Source organism: Bombina bombina, chromosome 1, assembly GCF_027579735.1.
Source record: "Bombina bombina isolate aBomBom1 chromosome 1, aBomBom1.pri, whole genome shotgun sequence".
NCBI lineage: Eukaryota > Metazoa > Chordata > Amphibia > Anura > Bombinatoridae > Bombina > Bombina bombina.
This window is the reverse complement of record NC_069499.1, coordinates 1,317,950,647-1,317,973,146: the sequence shown is the minus strand read 5'-3', so window position 1 is coordinate 1,317,973,146 and position 22,500 is coordinate 1,317,950,647. Positions and strand designations below refer to the sequence as shown.

At 39.5% G+C, this 22,500-nt stretch overlaps 1 protein-coding gene across 1 annotated transcript in view; it reads left to right on the top strand.

Moving 5' to 3' along the window:
* The window catches only part of SHCBP1 (SHC binding and spindle associated 1), a 422,105-nt gene that overhangs the window by 214,903 nt on the left and 184,702 nt on the right, over positions 1 to 22,500 (top strand). The window contains exon 8 of the mRNA XM_053719355.1: positions 14,279 to 14,406. Within this exon, the coding sequence (XP_053575330.1) occupies positions 14,279 to 14,406 (128 nt within the window). The remainder of the gene's footprint in view (positions 1 to 14,278; positions 14,407 to 22,500) is intronic.

Here is a 22,500-nt window from a genome sequence, read left to right as displayed (position 1 = left end):
GGAAATGGCAAAGAGCCAGCAAAGCTGGTCACATGATCCCTCCTAGGCTCCGCCTACCACAGTCATTCTCTTTGCCGTTGTACAGGCAACATCTCCACGGAGATGGCTTAGAGTTTTTTAGTGTTTAACTGTAGTTTTTATTATTCAATCAACTTGTCTCCGAAGATACAAGTAAATCAGAGGACCAGAGACTCACTCCGTTGGTGGCTGTCCCTGGACAACCTGTCACAAGGGGTGACCTCCCGCAGACCAGAGTGGGTCATTGTCACGACCGACGCCAGTCTGATGGGCTGGGGCGCGGTCTGGGGATCCCTGAAAGCTCAGGGTCTTTGGTCTCGGGAAGAATCTCTTCTACCGATAAATATTCTGGAACTGAGAGCGATATTCAATGCTCTCAAGGCTTGGCCTCAGCTAGCGAGGGCCAAGTTCATACGGTTTCAATCAGACAACATGACGACTGTTGCGTACATCAACCATCAGGGGGGAACAAGGAGTTCCCTGGCGATGGAAGAAGTGACCAGAATCATTCAATGGGCGGAGACTCGCTCCTGCCACCTGTCTGCAATCCACATCCCAGGAGTGGAAAATTGGGAAGCGGATTTTCTGAGTCGTCAGACATTGCATCCGGGGGAGTGGGAACTCCATCCGGAAATCTTTGCCCAAATCACTTAACTGTGGGGCATTCCAGACATGGATCTGATGGCCTCTCGTCAGAACTTCAAGGTTCCTTGCTACGGGTCCAGATCCAGGGATCCCAAGGCGACTCTAGTAGATGCACTAGTAGCACCTTGGACCTTCAAACTAGCCTATGTATTCCCGCCGTTTCCTCTCATCCCCAGGCTGGTAGCCAGGATCAATCAGGAGAGGGCGTCGGTGATCTTGATAGCTCCTGCGTGGCCGCGCAGGACTTGGTATGCAGATCTGGTGAATATGTCATCGGCTCCACCATGGAAGCTACCTTTGAGACGAGACCTTCTTGTTCAAGGTCCGTTCGAACATCCGAATCTGGTCCCACTCCAGCTGACTGCTTGGAGATTGAACGCTTGATCTTATCAAAGCGAGGGTTCTCAGATTCTGTTATTGATACTCTTGTTCAGGCCAGAAAGCCTGTAACTAGAAAAATTTACCACAAAATTTGGAAAAAATATATCTGTTGGTGTGAATCTAAAGGATTCCCTTGGGACAAGGTTAAGATTCCTAAGAGTCTATCCTTCCTTCGAGAAGGATTGGAAAAAGGATTTTCTGCAAGTTCCTTGATGGGACAGATTTCTGCCTTGTCTGTGTTACTTCACAAAAAGCTGGCAGCTGTGCCAGATGTTCAAGCCTTTGTTCAGGCTCTGGTTAGAATCAAGCCTGTTTACAAACCTTTGACTCCTCCTTGGAGTCTCAACTTAGTTCTTTCAGTTCTTCAGGGGGTTCCGTTTGAACCCTTACATTCCGTTGATATTAAGTTATTATCTTGGAAAGTTTTGTTTTTGGTTGCAATTTCTTCTACTAGAAGAGTTTCAGAATTATCTGCTCTGCAGTGTTCTCCTCCTTATCTGGTGTTCCATGCAGATAAGGTGGTTTTACGTACTAACCTGGTTTTCTTCCAAAAGTTGTTTCTAACAAAAACATTAACCAGGAGATAGTCGTGCCTTCTCTGTGTCCGAAACCAGTTTCGAAGAAGGAACGTTTGTTGCACAATTTGGATGTTGTTCGCGCTCTAAAATTCTATTTAGATGCTACAAAGGATTTTAGACAAACATCTTCCTTGTTTGTTGTTTATTCTGGTAAAAGGAGAGGTCAAAAAGCAACTTCTACCTCTCTCTCTTTTTGGATTAAAAGCATCATCAGATTGGCTTACGAGACTGCCGGACGGCAGCCTCCTGAAAGGATCACAGCTCCTTCCACTAGGGCTGTGGCTTCCACATGGGCCTTCAAGAACGAGGCTTCTGTTGATCAGATATGTAGGGCAGCGACTTGGTCTTCACTGCACTCTTTTACCAAATTTTACAAGTTTGATACTTTTGCTTCTTCTGAGGCTATTTTTGGGAGAAAGGTTTTGCAAGCCGTGGTGCCTTCCATTTAGGTGACCTGATTTGCTCCCTCCCTTCATCCGTGTCCTAAAGCTTTGGTATTGGTTCCCACAAGTAAGGATGACGCCGTGGACCGGACACACCTATGTTGGAGAAAACAGAATTTATGTTTACCTGATAAATTACTTTCTCCAACGGTGTGTCCGGTCCACGGCCCGCCCTGGTTTTTTAATCAGGTCTGATAATTTTTTTTTTTTTCTTTAACTACAGTCACCACGGTATCATATGGTTTCTCCTATGCAAATATTCCTCCTTAACGTCGGTCGAATGACTGGGGTAGGCGGAGCCTAGGAGGGATCATGTGACCAGCTTTGCTGGCTCTTTGCCATTTCCTGTTGGGGAAGAGAATATCCCACAAGTAAGGATGACGCCGTGGACCGGACACACCGTTGGAGAAAGTAATTTATCAGGTAAACATAAATTCTGTTTTTTATTTTAAATGGTACCGGTGCGTACTATTTTCCTCAGGGGGATATGGAAGAAGATTTCTGCCCTGAGGTTTGATGATCTTAGCATTTGTAACTAAGATCCACGCTGGTTCCCACAAGACTTCTGAAGGTAACGTGAGATATCTTCAGTGTGGAGACCGGTTTCATGCTACAAGCAGCATTAAGGTACGTGCAGTCTTTTTTTCTGAGGAGACTTGGTGTATCAGAACTGGCTGGCATTATTTCCCTGTATGGGAATGGGGTAAGCAGTAAAACCTATTTTAATAAGAGGGGTGTTACTGGAGTCCCTATTTTATATTTATCATTAGTTGATATTTGGGCATTATGTGACATGGGAGACAATATAAAAAACAATGTGTTATGTTTTTTATTTTTGGCATTTAAAACTTATTGGTTTTATGCTTGAGGGTTATATTGTGTGTGTATTTTTACTTTAGTGCAAAACCGCATTTCCATGCGGTGTTGTTTGGGCCTACTTCAACTTTTGACCTTAAGGGGCAGAGCCTATTTTGGCGCAATTTCTTCAGGCTTAGCAGCAGCAAACAGTAGCTTGGTGGCTCCTGGACAGTGTAGCTGGTCTGAAGGGTTGGAAACTTGATTCAAAGTACCCTGGGGGCAGGTAGGCTCCACAGCAGAGCTGTGGCGAGGTGCAGGGTATATTTTTATCTATCTTTTGACTACATGTTGATATATGTACTTCTAAAGCCTTATTTCTGCCCTTGTTTCTGGGTGCAGTAATTTTTGGATTAACCAACGATATTAAGTTAAATTTGGGAATAATTTAACGTTTTTTTGTGCATTTTGGAAAAATTGTTCACTTTTTCTTTTCTTAAAGGCACGGTACACGTTTTTTCTAATGTTTATTTTATGCTATAAATAAGTGTTTCATCGACTTTTGAGGTATTACTAGTCTGTTCAACATGTCTGACATTGAAGTTTCTCATTGTTCTATGTGTTTAGAAGCTATTGTGCAACCCCTTCTAACATTGTGTAACTTTTGTAATGAAAGGGCTTTACAATGTAAAAAGCATATTTTAAATAAAGTAAGTGTGCGTAGGGATGATTCTCAGTCTGAAGAGAATCAGGATATGCCATCCAATTCTCCCCAAGTGTCACAACCTTTTATGCCCACACAAGTGACGCCTAGTACTTCTAGTGCGTCTAATTCCTTTACTCTGCAGGAGATGGCTGCAGTTATGTCAACTACCCTTACAGAGGTATTGTCTAAATTACCAGTGTTGCAGGGTAAACGCAGTAGGTCAAGTATTAATGTAAATACTAAATCCTCTGATGCTTTATTAGCTATTTCCGATGTTCCCTCACAGTGCTCTGAGTTGGGGATCAGGGAATTACTGTCTGAGGGTGAAATTTCTGAATGTTTTTGCCTCAGACAGATTCGGATGCTATGTCATTTAAATTTAAGCTTGAACACCTCTGCCTGTTGCTTAGGGAGGTTTTAACAACCCTGGATGATTGTGATCCTATTGTGATTCCTCCAGAGAGATTGTGTAAAATGGATAAATATTTGGAAGTTCCTACTTACACTGATGTTTTTCCTGTTCCTAAGAGAATTTCGGAAATTATTAGTAAGGAATGGGATAGACCAGGTATACCGTTTTCTCCCTCTCCTAATTTTAAGAAAATGTTTCCTATATCAGATACCATTCGGGACTCATGGCAAGCGGTCCCTAAGGTAGAGGGAGCTATATCTTCCCTAGCTAAGTGTACTACTATACCCATTGAGGATAGTTGTGCTTTCAAGGATCCTATGGATAAGAAATTAGAGGGTCTACTAAGAAAGTATTTGTTAATCGGGGATTTCTTTTACAACCTACAGCTTGCATTGTTCCAGTAACTACTGCAGCAGCTTTTTTGGTTTGAGGCTCTAGAAGAGTCTCTTAAGGTTGAGACTCCATTAGATGACATTCTAGATAGAATTAAGGCTCTTAAGCTAGCTAATTATTTTATTACTGATGCCGCTTTTCAAATTGCTAAATTAGCGGAAAAAAATGCAGGATTTGCTATTTTAGCACGTAGAGCATTGTGGCTCAAATCTTGGTCTGCTGATGTGTCATCAAAACATAAGCTTTTAGCTATTCCCTTTAAAGGTAAGACCCTTTTTGGGCCAGAATTGAAGGAGATCATTTCTGATATTACAGGAGGTAAGGGCCATGCCCTACCTCAGGATAGGTCGGTTAAATGAGGTGTAAACAAAATAATTTTCATTCCCTTCGAAACTTTAAAGGAGGACCACCCGCTTCTTCTTCTTCCACAAAGCAGCATGAAGGGGTGGCCCCGGAACCGGAGCTAGTAGGGGGCAGACTTTCTTTCTTTGCTCAGGCTTGGGCAAGTGATGTTCAGGATTCCTGGGCACTAGAAATAGTGACCCACGGTTATCAATTGGAATTCAAGGACGCTGTGTAATATACCTTTTTACTATGGGAATAATCTGTCCTGTTCCAAAATTGGAACAGGGACAGGGGTTTTACTCAAGCCTTTTTATGGTCCCCAAAAAAGAGGGAACTTTCAGACCCATTTTGGACTTCAAGTGTCTAAACAAATTTCTAAGAGTTCCATCATTCAAGATGGAGAAAATTTGAACGATTTTGCCAATGATCCAGGAGGGTAAATATATGAGTACCGTGGATTTGAAGGATGCTTACCTTCATATTCCAATCCACAAAGATGATCATCGGTTTCTAAGGTTTGCCTTCTTGGACAAACATTATCAGTTCGTGGCTCTTCCTTTCGGTTTGGCCACAGCACCCAGAATCTTCACAAAGGTTCTAAGGTCTCTTTTGGCGGTTCTCAGACCGCAAGGGATAGCGGTGGCACCTTATCTGGACGATATTCTGATAAAGGCGTCATCATTTCATCTGACAAAATCTCACACGGACACAGTGTTGTCTTTTCTGAGAACTCACGGCTGGAAGGTGAACATAGAGAAGAGTTCACTTGTTCCACAGATAAGGTTTCCTTTTCTGGGAACTCTGATAGACTCGGTAGCCATGAAAGTATTTCTGACGGAGGTCAGAAAATCAAAGATTTTGAATACTTGCCGAGCACTTCTGTCCATTCCTCGGCCATCAGTGGCTCAGTGTATGGAGTTAATCGGATTAATGGTAGCAGCAATGGACATCGTTCCGTTTGCTCGCTTTCATCTCAGACCACTGCAACTGTGCATGCTCGGTCAGTGGAATGGGGATTATGCAGATTTATCTCCAAAGATAATTCTGGATCAAGAGACCAGAAACTCTCTTCTTTGGTGGTTGTGGCCAGATCATTTGTCCCAGGGGACTTGTTTCCGCAAACCCTTGTGGGCGATAGTGACAACAGATGCCAGCCTTCTGGGCTGGGGTGCAGTTTTGAACTCCCTGAAGGCTCAGGGTGTTTGGACTCAGGTGGAGTCTCTACTTCCAATCAATATTCTGGAACTGAGAGCAATATTCTATGCGCTTCAGGCGTGGCCTCAGTTGGCTTCGGTCAAATTAAATTCATCAGATTCCAGTCGGACAACATAACGACTGTGGAATATGTTAATCATCAGGGGGGAACAAGGAGTTCCTTAGCGATGGTAGAAGTATCCAAGATAATCAGTTGGGTAGAAGCCCACTCTTGTCATCTGTCAGCGATCTACATCTCAGGGGTAGAGAACTGGGAAGCAGATTTTCTAAGTCAACAGACTTTTCATCCGGGGGAGTGGGAACTTCACTCGGAGGTATTTGCCTCATTGATTCTCAGATGGGGCAGACCGGAATTGGTTTTGATGGCATCTCTTCAGAATGCCAAGCTTCCAAGATAGGGATCCTCAGGCTGAACTGATAGATGCCTTGGCAGTACCTTTGTTGTTCAGCCTAGCTTATGTGTTTCCGTCGTTTCCTCTCCTCCCACGCGTGATTGCTCAAATCAAACAGGAGAGAGCTTCAGTGATCCTGATAGCGCCTGCGTGTCCTCGCAGGACTTGGTATGTGGATCTAGTGGACATGTCCTCTCTGCCACCGTGGAAACTTCAGTTGAAACAGGACCTTCTCATTCAAGGTCTTTTCCAACATCCAAATCTAATTTCTCTGCAACTGACTGCGTGGAGATTGAACATTTGATTTTATCGAAGCGAGGATTCTCTGGTTCAGTTATCAATACTTTGATACAGGCTAGAAAGCCTGTCACTAGAAAAATCTATCATAAGATATGGCGTAAATATCTTTTCATGTAATTAGCAAGAGTCCATGAGCTAGTGACGTATGGGATATACATTCCTACCAGGAGGGGCAAAGTTTCTCAAACCTGAAAATGCCTATAAATACACCCCTCACCACACCCACAAATCAGTTTTACAAACTTTGCCTCCTGTGGAGGTGGTGAAGTAAGTTTGTGCTAGATTCTACGTTGATATGCGCTCCGCAGCAGGTTGGAGCCCGGTTTTCCTCTCAGCGTGCAGTGAATGTCAGAGGGATGTGAAGAGAGTATTGCCTATTTGAATTCAATGATCTCCTTCTACGGGGTCTATTTCATAGGTTCTCTGTTTTCGGTCGTAGAGATTCATCTCTTACCTCCCTTTTCAGATCGACGATATACTCTTATATATACCATTACCTCTACTGATTGTCGTTTCAGTACTGGTTTGGCTTTCTACTACATGTAGATGAGTGTCCTGGGGTAAGTAAGTCTTATTTTCTGTGACACTCTAAGCTATGGTTGGGCACTTTTATATAAAGTTCTAAATATATGTGTTTAAACATTTATTTGCCTTGATTCAGGATGTTCAACGTTCCTTATTTTCAGACAGTCAGTTTCATATTTGGGATAATGCATATGAATAATTAAATTTTTTCTTACCTGTGGGCTGTTAGGCTCGCGGGGGCTGAAAATGCTTCATTTTAATGCGTCATTCTTGGCGCGGACTTTCTTGGCGCAAAAATTTTCTTGTAATTTCCGGCGTCATACGTGTCGCCGGAAGTTGCGTAATTTTTTTGACGTTTTTGCGCCAAAAAATGTCGGCGTTCCGGATGTGGCATTTAGGCGCCAAATAATGTGGGCGGCTTTTTTGGCGCTAAAAAATTTGAGCGTCATTGTTGTCTCCACAATATTTAAGTCTCATTATTTATTGCTTCTGGTTGCTAGAAGCTTGTTCATTGGCATTTTTTTCCCATTCCTGAAACTGTCATTTAAGGAATTTGATCAATTTTGCTTTATGTGTTGTTTTTTCTATTACATATTGCAAGATGTCTCAGATGGATTCTGAATCAGAAGCCACTTTTGGAAAAACGCTTAACTGAGTTTCAGTTCTACCAAAGCTAAGTTAATTTATTTTAAATGTTATAAATGTTTATCTTTAGCTATGGTTTGTAATAAGTTATTATGTTATATTTTTACATGCGGAATCCATTAGTATTTATGCTTTATATATTTTCTTTTCTTACAAGAAATATTTAGAAGACTTATAAGAAATATTTTTCTCATTCTATGTTAAAGGCTTTGTCTGACTTCATGCCTTCTAATAAAATTTTTAGGTCTTTTTCACTTCTTTTTTAATTATTGAAGTTTCAAATGACCAACAACATACTAATTTATCCTTCTCTGATGATGTTTTTTTCTCTTTCAGAAATTTTCTTCATCAGATATTGACACTAACAAATCTACTTTTTTATTATTTTTCTATTATTAAAGTACATTTTTTCTTTGTTGAAAAGGTGTTGATTATTTTGGATATTAAGGTAACTAGTTCTTTAAGACTAGCTGACATTATTTCTGCCTATTTTTTTCTTCAGAGGTTTTCTTTCCAATTCCCTATACTAGGGAATAGAATAGGCTGAGAATTTTCTTTTATTCATTCTTCAAAGGTTTTAAACTATATTCTTTGCCAGCAGTTAAACTCAATTTGGAGGTTTCTCCAATTTATTGGGGCTATCTCTAATTCTACTAATTATGCTATTGTTTCTATAGCAAAATAGTATTTATTTTCCTTTAGATAGTTGTATCTTATTTATGGAAAATTATTTAGTTTCAGGTACTTTTCTTGGTCCTGTGATTTATTTGGATATTGCAATTGCTTCATTTTCTCTGTTTACTTTAAGATCAAGTATCAGATTATGATTTATTTTAGCATTGTTAAGAGACAACATTTACTAGACTAGGTGCTGTTGCATTTGTCTTGTTGTTTTGCATTTATTGATTATGCAAGTCCACTGTATTGGCTGGTCCTTTAAACTGGACTATCATGCTAATAATTTCATTTGTGTCTTCATTTTATTGAATATTTTCGCAAATGAGGGTTAATCTATGTCTTTAGCTTTTTTAGCTAGAAGAATTTTGTGATTTTTAAAAAAAAAAAAAAAAAATCCATATTTCTTTAGATCTAAGATAATCAATTATTTGTTTTATAATTGGATTCAATTCTTAACTGTTACTCTGGGCTTCAAGGTTGAGTTCTAAGACTAAAACTTTAAGCTTATACTAGTTTGGTTGTTCTTATTAAGGAACGAATTCCTGAGTTCTTTCCCAAGTAACATGTCTATAATTGGAGTTCGAAATCAGCTCCCTAATTTTGCGATGTACGTGTGCCGTATTCCAGCTTGGCTGTTAAGGGGCAGGTTAAGGCTTCTTTGAAATTTATTTTGTCCAAATTTCTTTGATTTTATTCCAGTAAGGCTAACACTTTCTTTAAGTGTGTCTCTGTCCTATATATTTTGGGTACTGTTGAAAAATGGCTGGGCACCCATGGGGTTCGAGCGCTGCTCAGACCTGGAATCTTCTGGGGTATTTCTTCCAGTTCCTTTTGAGGTACCGGGTTTTGGAGTTTTATTCCAACTATTTTGCCTTTTTATGGTCTTTGATAGCATTATTTGTTTTCATTAGATACAATAAATGCATATTTTCATTTTTCTGTTTTCATTCAGATTATTTTCTGAGGATGCGGAATCTCATATGATTCACTTACTCTTCAGGACATAGTTAGAGGATCTTCTTTTCAAAAGCTCTTGATTCCTCACACAATGGTCAACTTTTTTAGGTTTCCAGATAGTTTGTGTCACTGTCCTTGTCTCTATCAGACAAGGGATAATGTTATTGGGTTCCGTCTATCGGTACCTTTAGTCTCTATTATTTCCTTCAGTTGCTATATATGCATAGAAGTTTTAGGTCTTATGGCCACAGCATTGGATTCAATTCCCTTTGCTCATTTTCACTAGAAAGAACCTTTCCAGTCTTTTATAAGTGTTGTTTCTTCAAGAACATGGTTGGAGGATCAATTTACCAAAAAGTTCGTTTGATTCCTCAGACAAGGGTAACCTTTTTAGGTTTCCTGATAGATTCAGTGTTCTTGATTCTGTCTCTGACGGACAAGAGGCGTCTGAAATTGGTTTCAGCTTATCGAAACCTTCAGTCTCAATCTTTCCCTTCGGTAGCCTTATGCATGGAAATTCTAGGTCTTATGACTGCTGCATTGGACGCGATTCCCTTTGCTCGTTTTCACATGCGACCTCTTCAGCTCTGTATGCTGAACCAGTGGTGCAGGGATTATACAAAGATATCTCATTTAATATCTTTAAAACCGATTGTTCGACACTCTGACGTGGTGGACAGACCACCATTGTTTAGTTCAGGGGGCTTCTTTTGTTCTTCCAACCTAGACTGTGATCTCAACAGATGCAAGTCTGACAGGTTGGGGAGCTGTATGGGGGTTTCTGACAGCACAAGGGGTTTGGGAATCTCAGGAGGCGAGATTACCAATCAACATTTTTGGAACTCCGTGCAATTTTCAGAGCTCTTCAGTCGTGGCCTCTTCTAAAGAGAGAGTCGTTCATTTGTTTCTAGACGGACGATGTCACAACCGTGGCATATGTCAATCATCAAGGAGGAACTTACAATCCTCTGGCTATGAAAGAAGTCTCTCGAATACTTGTATGGGCGGAATCCAGCTCCTGTCTAATTTCTGCAGTTCATATCCCAGGTATAGACAATTGGGAAGCGGATTATCTCAGTCGCCAAACGCTACATCCGGGCGAATGGTTTCTTCACCCAGAGGTATTTCTTCAGATTGTTCAAATATGGGGACTTCCAGAAATAGATCTGATTGCTTCTCATCTAAACAAGAAGCTTCCCAGGTATCTGTCCAGATCCAGGGATCCTCAGGCGGAAGCAGTGGATGCATTGTCACTTCCTTGGAAGTATCATCCTGCCTATATCTTTCCGCCTATAGTTCTTTTTCCAAGATTCTAAAGGAACGTTCGTTTATTCTGCTGGTGGCTCCAGCATGGCCTCACAGGTTTTGGTATGCGGATCTTGTCCGGATGGCCACTTGCCAACCGTGGACTCTTCCGTTAAGACCAGACCTTCTATCGCAAGGTCCTTTTTTCCATCAGGTTCTCAAATCCTTAAATTTGAAGGTATGGAGATTGAACGCTTGATTCTCAGTCATAGAGGTTTCTCTGACTCTGTGATTAATACTATGTTACAGGCTCGTAAAACTGTATCTAAGAAGATATATTATCGAGTCTGGAAGATTTACATTTCTTGGTGTTTTTCTCATCATTTTTCTTGGCATTCTTTTAGAATTCCTAGAATTTTACAGTTTCTTCAGGATGGTTTGGATAAGGTTTGTCTGCAAGTTCCTTGAAAGGTCAAATCTCTGCTCTTTCTGTTCTTTTTCACAGAAAGATTGCTAGTCTTCCTGATATTCATTGTTTTGTACAAGCTTTGGCTCGTATAAAACCTGTTAAGTCAATTTCTCCTCCTTGGAGTTTGAATTTGGTTCTGGGGGCTCTTCAAGCTCCTCCGTTTGAACCTATGCATTCGCTGGACATTAAATTACTTTCTTGGAAAGTTTTTGTTTCTTTTGGCCATCTCTTCTGCTAGAAGAGTTTCTGAATTATCTGCTCTTTCTTGTGAGTCTCCTTTTCTGATTTTTCATCAGGATAAGGCGGTGTTGCGAACTTCTTTTAAATTTTTACCTAAGGTTGTGAATTCTAACAACATTAGTAGAGAAATTGTGGTTCCTTCATTGTGTCCTAATCCTAAGAATTCTAAGGAAAACTCGTTGCATTCTTTGGATGTAGTTAGAGCTTTGAAATATTATGTTGAAGCTACTAAGGATTTCCGAAAGACTTCTAGTCTATTTGTTATCTTTTCCGGTTCTAGGAAAGGTCAGAAGGCTTCTGCCATTTCTTTGGCATCTTGGTTAAAATCTTTGTTTCATCATGCCTATTTCGAGTCGGGTAAAACTCTGCCTCAAAGGATTACAGCTCATTCTACTAGGTCAGTTTCTACTTCCTGGGCGTGTAGGAATGAAGCTTCAGTTGATCAGATTTGCAAAGCAACCACTTGGTCTTCTTTGCATACTTTTACTAAATTCTACCATTTTGATGTTTTCTCTTCTTCTGAAGCAGTTTTTGGTAGAAAAGTACTTCAGGCAGCTGTTTCAGTTTGATTCTTCTGCTTATAATTTCAGTTTTTTTCATTATAAGATTTAAACTTTATTTTGGGTGTGGATTTTTTTCAGCGGAATTGGCCGTCTTTATTTTATCCCTCCCTCTCTAGTGACTCTTGCGTGGAAGATCCACATCTTGGGTAGTCATTATCCCATACGTCACTAGCTCATGGACTCTTGCTAATTACATGAAAGAAAACATAATTTATGTAAGAACTTACCTGATAAATTCATCTTTCATATTAGCAAGAGTCCATGAGGCCCACCCTTTTTTGTGGTGGTTTTGATTTTTTTGTATAAAGCACAATTATTCCAATTCCTTATTTTTTATGCTTTCGCACTTTTTTTTCTTATCACCCCACTTCTTGGCTATACGTTAAACTGATTTGTGGGTGTGGTGAGGGGTTTATTTATAGGCATTTTGAGGTTTGGAAAACTTTGCCCCTCCTGGTAGGAATGTATATCCCATACGTCACTAGCTCATGGACTCTTGCTAATATGAAAGAAATGAATTTATCAAGTTCTTACATAAATTATGTTTTTGGTGTGAATCCAAGGGTTACTCATGGAGTAAAGTTATGATTCCTAGGATTTTGTTTTTTCTCCAAGAAGGATTGGAGAAAGGGTTATCAGCAAGTTCCTTAAAGGGACAAATTTCAGCTTTGTCAATTCTGTTTCACAAACGTTTGGCAAATGTATCAGATGTTCAGTCTTTTTGTCAGGCTCTATCTAGAATTAAGCCTGTATTTAGACCTATTACTCCTCCCTGGAGTTTGAATTTAGTTCTTCGAGTTCTGCAAGGGTTTCCGTTTGAACCTATGTATTCCATATATATTAAATTATTATCTTGGAAAGTTCTGTTTTTGGTTGCTATTTCTTCTGCTCAAAGAGTTTCTGAGCTTTCAGCATTACAGTGTGATTCGCCTTATCTCATATTTCATTCCGATAAGGTGGTTTTTACGTACCAAACCTGGGTTCCTTCCTATGGTTGTTTCGAATAAGAATATTAATCAGGAAATTGTTGTTCCTTCCTTGTGTCCTAATCCTTCTTCTAAGAAGGAGCGTCTGTTACATAACTTGGACGTGGTCTGTGCCTTAAAGTTTTACTTACAGGCAACTATGGATTTCCGTCAATCATCTTCATTATTCGTTGTTTATTCTGGAAAGCGTAGGAGTCAGAAAGCTACGGCTACCTCTCTTTCTTTTTGGCTGAGAAGTATCATCCGCCTGGCATATGAGAATGCTGGACAGCAGCCTCCTGAAAGAATTACGGCTCATTCTTCTAGGGCTGTGGCTTCCACATGGGCTTTTAATAACGATGCATCTGTGGAACAGATTTGTAAGGCTGCGACTTGGCCGTCCCTTCACACTTTTTCCAAATTTTCCAAATTTGATACTTTTGCTTCTTCTGAGGCTATCTTTGGGAGAAAGGTTCTTCAAGCAGTGGTGCCTTCCATTTAGGTTCCTGTCTTGTCCCTTCCTTTCATCCGTGTCCTATTGCTTTGGTATTGGTTTCCCACACGTCATATCTTTGTAAAAGAAAACTAAATTTATGCTTACCTGATAAATTACTTTCTTTTACGATATGACGAGTCCACGGCCCACCCTGTTCTTTTTAATACAGTTTTTTTTATATTTTTTGTAAACTTCAGTCACCTCTGCACCTTTTTAGCCTTTCCTTTTTCGCTTCCTATACCTTCGGCCGAATGACTGAGGGTGGAGGGGAAGGGGAGGGGCTATATATACAGCTCTGCTGTGGTGCTCTTTGCCACTTCCTGTTAGCAGGAGGTTAATATCCCACAAGTAAGGATGAAATCTGTTGACTCGTCATATCGTAAAAGAAAGTAATTTATCAGGTAAGCATAAATTTTAGTTTTTCTTAAATTTGATTATTGACCCATTTATAACAGGGCCATTTACATTATATGTGAATAAGAGTTCACCTTAACACTATGTTGGTTTTGTCCATGAATTTTGCGCACGATCTCCAGTGATTGGAGTTTCACCTGGGGGAGGGTTATGTATGCCTTTATAAGCCTGTTTATTTGTATTTTTCGTTTGTCAGAGGAAGGGACGTTTGAAGTCCCGAAACGTCACATTAAAATAATTTTTTCACGCTTGATGTCTGAAGTCCAGAGAGTGCTTTGTCTTACGTACCATTATATTTATATATATATATATATATATATATATATATATATATATATATATATATATATATATATATATATATACACATACATACTAAGTTTCAGCATATATGAAAGCTGATGTTGGAGATTTAGTAAATTACTTTGATAATGTATTTCCCCTCTTCTTTTCCACAGGCTACGGGCTTCCAGATGATATTATCATTGAAAAAAGGGGAAAAGGAGATTATTTTGTGGATTGTACAGGTGCACACATAAAGATCTCCAATGTCAAGTTTGTTCAACATGATGCTGTGGAAGGCATAGTCAGTAAGTAAATTAAAGGATATAACTAGATATATTAATGTAACTTCTAACATTTTACTTCTATATTTGTTTAATAGCCATTTTGTTGTCTGAAAATATGTTCCTTATTTGACCTAAAAGATTGCTATATTTCTCCAAAATTGCTTTGATTTTAAACTGTCCCATACGTGAAATAGATATAAAAGTGGATGGTATGTGTGGTGTGCACATATCAGTCATTCATCTCAAGACTTCACATGTAAGAGATGAAAATAAGCATAAGCATGTTCACATAGCGTGTGTACTCTATTTTGTACCACTAGCGATAAAAAATATTAGCACTTCCCACATGTATTACTAATTAAAACCATTATGGGAAATAGGAAGCAGTGAATGTGACATTCTTGTATAATACATCTTAATGAACCATGTCCTAGCTATATGTTGAAAGTAACTGCTTTAAATGGGATCTAAACACTTATATTCATGTAAACTTGTTTTAACAGTGTTAGTCAAAACTGCAGTATGTTATAAGAAAATGATTGGTGAAGGGCATTAAAAGGACATGAAACCCAAATGTTAATTATTGCATTTTTCTTCTATGATCAAGTTTATTCTATGTTGAAGAGATACCTAGATCATGCCATCTCCAGTGTTCTCCCCGGGTCATATTCCTGGGTGCATCACCCAGTTAGTGATTTGCAGTTGTATTTGACTGGAGTTACACATACTTCACTTTTAAAGACAGACCAATCTTGTAGATCCAGATTGGGTCAGACTTATGGCTGGTAAAAGGGTTACTAAAGCCTTTACCATTACAAGTGTTCCGTTGAATATACTGTTCACATTCCTTTACTCTCTGCAAGCAATGGCTCTGAAAGCAGGACGGGTGACTGGACAGCACAACCCCGAGTTAGACTCTGCTCTTCCTTTGTTTCTTTAGAGACTGACTGCTTGCAAAAGTTTTCTGTCTATGTGCTTCAGAGAATGTGTAATAACAAACGTTTGTCTTCTGTGTGAGTCAGTGGTCTTTAGTGTGGCAGATTTCCTTGCCTACATAAATCATCCTATTCAGTGTCTGTTTATCCTCTCCAACATTACTTTAAAGGGACACTGAACCCATATTTTTCTTTTGTGATTCAGATAGAGCATGTAATTTTAAGCAACTTTCTGATTTACGCCTATTATCAATTTTTCTTCATTCTCTTGCTGTCTGTATTTGAATAAGAAGGCATCAAAGTTTTTTTCTTGGTTCAGGACTCTGGACAGCACTTTTTTATTGGTGGATGAATTTATCCATCAATCAGCAAGGACAACCAAGGTTGTTCACCAAAAATGGGCCAGCATCTAAACTTACATTCTTGCATTTCAAATAAAGATACCAAGAGAATAAAGAAAATTTGATAATAGGATTAAATTAGAAAGTTGCTTAAAATTGCATGCTCTATCTGAATCACAAAAGAAAAAAATTTGGGTTCAGTGTCTCTATAAATTGAGATTTCTTTCATGTAATTAGCAAGAGTCCATGAGCTAGTGACGTATGGGATATACATTCTTACCAGGAGGGGCAAAGTTTCCCAAACCTCAAAATGCCTATAAATACACCCCTCACCACACCCACAATTCAGTTTTACAAACTTTGCCTCCGATGGAGGTGGTGAAGTAAGTTTGTGCTAGATTCTACGTTGATATGCGCTCCGCAGCAAGTTGGAGCCCGGTTTTCCTCTCAGCGTGCAGTGAATGTCAGAGGGATGTGAGGAGAGTATTGCCTATTTGAATGCAGTGATCTCCTTCTACGGGGTCTATTTCATAGGTTCTCTGTTATCGGTCGTAGAGATTCATCTCTTACCTCCCTTTTCAGATCGACGATATACTCTTATATATACCATTACCTCTGCTGATTCTCGTTTCAGTACTGGTTTGGTTTTCTACAAACATGTAGATGAGTGTCCTGGGGTAAGTAAATCTTATTTTCTGTGACACTCTAAGCTATGGTTGGGCACTTTGTTTATAAAGTTCTAAATATATGTATTCAAACATTTATTTGCCTTGACTCAGAATGTTCAACTTTCCTTATTTTTCAGACAGTCAGTTTCATATTTGGGATAATGCATTTGATTTATTCATTTTTTTCTTACCTTCAATTTGACTATTTTCCCTGTGGGCTGTTAGGCTCGCGGGGGCTGAAAATGCTTCATTTTATTGCGTCATTCTTGGCGCGGACTTTTTTGGCGCAAAAATTATTTTCCGTTTCCGGCGTCTTACGTGTCGCCGGAAGTTGCGTCATTTTTTGACGTTATTTTGCGCCAAAAATGTCGGCGTTCCGGATGTGGCGTCATTTTTTTGGCGCCAAAAAGCATTTAGGCGCCAAATAATGTGGGCGTCTTATTTGGCGCTAAAAAATATGGGCGTCGCTTTTGTCTCCACATTATTTAAGTCTCATTTTTCATTGCTTCTGGTTGCTAGAAGCTTGTTCTTTGGCATTTTTTCCCATTCCTGAAACTGTCATTTAAGGAATTTGATCAATTTTGCTTTATATGTTGTTGTTTTTTCTCTTGCATATTGCAAGATGTCTCACGTTGCATCTGAGTCAGAAGATACTACAGGAAAATCGCTGTCTAGTGCTGGATCTACCAAAGCTAAGTGTATCTGCTGTAAACTTTTGGTAGCTATTCCTCCAGCTGTTGTTTGTATTGATTGTCATGACAAACTTGTTAATGCAGATAATATTTCCTTTAGTAAAGTACCATTGCCTGTTGCAGTTCCTTCAACATCTAAGGTGCAGAATGTTCCTGATAACATAAGAGATTTTGTTTCTGAATCCATAAAGAAGGCTATGTCTGTTATTTCTCCTTCTAGTAAACGTAAAAATCTTTTAAAACTTCTCTCCCTACAGATGAATTTTTAAATGAACATCATTCTGATTCTGATGACTCTTCTGGTTCAGAGGATTCTGTCTCAGAGGTTGATGCTGATAAATCTTCATATTTATTTAAAATGGAATTTATTCGTTCTTTACTTAAAGAAGTTCTAATTGCTTTAGAAATAGAGGATTCTGGTCCTCTTGATACTAATTCTAAACGTTTGGATAAGGTATTTAAATCTCCTGTGGTTATTCCAGAAGTTTTTCCTGTTCCTAATGCTATTTCTGCAGTAATTTCCAAAGAATGGGATAAATTGGGTAATTCATTTACTCCTTCTAAACGTTTTAAGCAATTATATCCTGTGCCGTCTGACAGATTAGAATTTTGGGACAAAATCCCTAAAGTTGATGGGGCTATTTCTACCCTTGCTAAACGTACTACTATTCCTACGTCAGATGGTACTTCGTTTAAGGATCCTCTAGATAGGAAAATTGAATCCTTTCTAAGAAAAGCTTATCTGTGTTCAGGTAATCTTCTTAGATCTGCTATATCTTTGGCTGATGTTGCTGCAGCTTCAACTTTTTGGTTGGAAACCTTAGTGCAACAAGTAACACATCATGATTCTCATGATATTATTATTCTCCTTCAGCATGCTAATAATTTTATCTGTGATGCCATCTTTGATATTATCAGAGTTGATGTCAGGTTTATGTCTCTAGCTATTTTAGCTAGAAGAGCTTTATGGCTTAAGACTTGGAATGCTGATATGGCTTCTAAATCAACTCTACTTTCCATTTCTTTCCAGGGTAACAAATTATTTGGTTCTCAGTTGGATTCTATTATTTCAACTGTTACTGGTGGGAAAGGAACCTTTTTACCACAGGATAAAAAAATCTAAGGGTAAAAACAGAGCTAATAATAGTTTTCGTTCCTTTCGTTTCAACAAAGAACAAAAACCTGATCCTTCATCCTCAGGAGCAGTTTCAGTTTGGAAACCATCTCCAATCTGGAATAAATCCAAGCCAGCCAGAAAGGCAAAGCCTGCTTCTAAGTCCACATGAAGGTGCGGCCCTCATTCCAGCTCAGCTGGTAGGGGGCAGGTTACGTTTTTTCAAAGAAATTTGGATCAATTCTGTTCACAATCTTTGGATTCAGAACATTGTTTCAGAAGGGTACAGAATTGGTTTCAAGATGAGACCTCCTGCAAAGAGATTTTTTTCTTTCCCGTGTCCCAGTAAATCCAGTAAAAGCTCAAGCATTTCTGAATTGTGTTTCAGATCTAGAGTTGACTGGAGTAATTATGCCAGTTCCAGTTCAGGAACAGGGGATGGGGTTTTATTCAAATCTCTTCATTGTACCAAAGAAGGAGAATTCCTTCAGACCAGTTCTGGATCTAAAAATATTGAATCGTTATGTAAGGATACCAACGTTCAAGATGGTAACTGTAAGGACTATCTTGCCTTTTGTTCAGCAAGGGAATTATATGTCCACAATAGATTTACAGGATGCATATCTGCATATTCCGATTCATCCGGATCATTATCGGTTCCTGATATTCTCTTTTCTGGACAAGCATTACCAGTTTGTGGCTCTGCCGTTTGGCCTTGCTACAGCTCCAATAATTTTTACAAAGGTTCTCGGTGCCCTTCTGTCTGTAATCAGAACAGGGTATTGTGGTATTTCCTTATTTGGACGATATCTTGGTACTTGCTCAGTCTTTACATTTAGCAGAATTTCATACGAATCGACTTGTGTTGTTTCTTCAAGATCATGGTTGGAGGATCAATTTACCAAAAAGTTCATTGATTCCTCAGACAAGGGTAACCTTTCTGGGTTTCCAAATAGATTCAGTGTCCATGACTCTGTCTTTAACAGACAAGAGGCGTCTAAAACTGATGGCAGCTTGTCGAAACCTTCAGTCACAATCATTCCCTTCGGTAGCCTTATGCATGGAAATTCTAGGTCTTATGACTGCTGCATCGGACGCGATCCCCTTTGCTCGTTTTCACATGCAACCTCTTCAGCTTTGTATGCTGAATCAATGGTGCAAGGATTACACAAAGATATCTCAATTAATATCTTTAAAACCGATTGTTCGACACTCTCTAACGTGGTGGACAGATCACCATCGTTTAATTCAGGGGGCTTCTTTTGTGCTTCCGACCTGGACTGTAATTTCAACAGATGCAAGTCTCACAGGTTGGGGAGCTGTGTGGGGATCTCTGACGGCACAAGGAGTTTGGGAATCTCAGGAGGTGAGATTACCGATCAATATTTTGGAACTCCGTGCAATTTTCAGAGCTCTTCAGTTTTGGCCTCTTCTGAAGAGAGAATCGTTCATTTGTTTTCAGACAGACAATGTCACAACTGTGGCATACATCAATCATCAAGGAGGAACTCACAGTCCTCTGGCTATGAAAGAAGTATCTCGAATTTTGGTTTGGGCGGAATCCAGCTCCTGTCTAATCTCTGCGGTTCATATCCCAGGTGTAGACAATTGGGAAGCGGATTATCTCAGTCGCCAAACGTTGCATCCGGGCGAATGGTCTCTTCACCCAGAGGTATTTCTTCAGATTGTTCAAATGTGGGAACTTCCAGAAATAGATTTGATGGCGTCCCATCTAAACAAGAAACTTCCCAGGTATCTGTCCAGATCCCGGGATCCTCAGGCGGAGGCAGTGGATGCATTATCACTTCCTTGGAAGTATCATCCTGCCTATATCTTTCCGCCTCTAGTTCTTCTTCCAAGAGTAATCTCCAAGATTCTGAAGGAATGCTCGTTTGTTCTGCTGGTAGCTCCGGCATGGCCTCACAGGTTTTGGTATGCGGATCTTGTCCGGATGGCCTCTTGCCAACCGTGGACTCTTCCGTTAAGACCAGACCTTCTGTCACAAGGTCCTTTTTTCCATCAGGATCTGAAATCCTTAAATTTAAAGGTATGGAGATTGAACGCTTGATTCTTTGTCAAAGAGGTTTCTCTGACGCTGTGATTAATACTATGTTACAGGCTCGTAAATCTGTATCTAGAGAGATATATTATAGAGTCTGGAAGACTTATATTTCTTGGTGTATTTCTCATCATTTTTCTTGGCATTCTTTTAGAATTCCGAGAATTTTACAGTTTCTTCAGGATGGTTTAGATAAAGGTTTGTCCGCAAGTTCCTTGAAAGGACAAATCTCTGCTCTTTCTGTTCTTTTTCACAGAAAGATTGCTATTCTTCCTGATATTCATTGTTTTGTACAAGCTTTGGTTCGTATAAAACCTGTCATTAAGTCAATTTCTCCTCCTTGGAGTTTGAATTTGGTTCTGGGGGCTCTTCAAGCTCCTCCGTTTGAACCTATGCATTCATTGGACATTAAATTACTTTCTTGGAAAGTTTTGTTCCTTTTGGCCATCTCTTCTGCCAGAAGAGTTTCTGAATTATCTGCTCTTTCTTGTGAGTCTCCTTTTCTGATTTTTCATCAGGATAAGGCGGTGTTGCGAACTTCTTTTGAATTTTTACCTAAAGTTGTGAATTCCAACAACATTAGTAGAGAAATTGTGGTTCCTTCATTATGTCCTAATCCTAAGAATTCTAAGGAGAAATCGTTGCATTCTTTGGATGTTGTTAGAGCTTTGAAATATTATGTTGAAGCTACTAAATCTTTCAGAAAGACTTCTAGTCTGTTATCTTTTCCGGTTCTAGAAAAGGCCAGAAAGCTTCTGCCATTTCTTTGGCATCTTGGTTGAAATCTTTAATTCATCTTGCCTATGTTGAGTCGGGTAAAACTCCGCCTCAGAGAATTACAGCTCATTCTACTAGGTCAGTTTCTACTTCCTGGGCGTTTAGGAATGAAGCTTCGGTTGATCAGATTTGCAAAGCAGCAACTTGGTCCTCTTTGCATACTTTTACTAAATTCTACCATTTTGATGTATTTTCTTCTTCTGAAGCAGTTTTTGGTAGAAAAGTACTTCAGGCAGCGGTTTCAGTTTGAATCTTCTGCTTATGTTTTTCGTTAAACTTTATTTTGGGTGTGGATTATTTCTCCAACATAGGTGTGTCCGGTCCACGGCGTCATCCTTACTTGTGGGATATTCTCCTCCCCAACAGGAAATGGCAAAGAGCCCAGCAAAGCTGGTCACATGATCCCTCCTAGGCTCCGCCTTCCCCAGTCATTCTCTTTGCCGTTGTACAGGCAACATCTCCACGGAGATGGCTTAGAGTTTTTTAGTGTTTAACTGTAGTTTTTATTATTCAATCAAGAGTTTGTTATTTTAAAATAGTGCTGGTATGTACTATTTACTCTGAAACAGAAAAGAGATGAAGATTTCTGTTTGTAAGAGGAAAATGATTTTAGCAACCGTTACTAAAATCGATGGCTGTTTCCACACAGGACTGTTGAGAGGAATTAACTTCAGTTGGGGGAAACAGGGAGCAGACTTTTGCTGCTTGAGGTATGACACATTTCTAACAAGACGATGTAATGCTGGAAGCTGTCATTTTCCCTATGGGATCCGGTAAGCCATTTTTATTACATGAAGAGAAAAAAAGGGCTTCACAAGGGCTTTTAAGACTGTAGACATTTTCTGGGCTAAAACGATTTATATATAAGCATATTTCTTTCATGTAATTGGCAAGAGTCCATGAGCTAGTGACGTATGGGATATACATTCCTACCAGGAGGGGCAAAGTTTCCCAAACCTTAAAATGCCTATAAATACACCCCTCACCACACCCACAAATCAGTTTTACAAACTTTGCCTCCAAGGGAGGTGGTGAAGTAAGTTTGTGCTAGATTCTACGTTGATATGCGCTCCGCAGCAAGTTGGAGCCCGGTTTTCCTCTCAGCGTGCAGTGAATGTCAGAGGGATGTGAGGAGAGTATTGCCTATTGAATGCAGTGATCTCCTTCTACGGGGTCTATTTCATAAGGTTCTCTGTTATCGGTCGTAGAGATTCATCTCTTACCTCCCTTTTCAGATCGACGATATACTCTTATATTTACCATTTCCTCTACTGATTCTCGTTTCAGTACTGGTTTGGCTTTCTACAAACATGTAGATGAGTGTCCTGGGGTAAGTAAGTCTTATTTTCTGTGACACTCTAAGCTATGGTTGGGCACTTTATTCATAAAGTTCTAAATATATGTATTCAAACATTTATTTGCCTTGACTCAGAATGTTCAACTTTCCTTATTTCCAGACAGTCAGTTTCATATTTGGGATTATGCTTTAAATTATCATATTTTGTCTTACCTCAAAAATTTGACT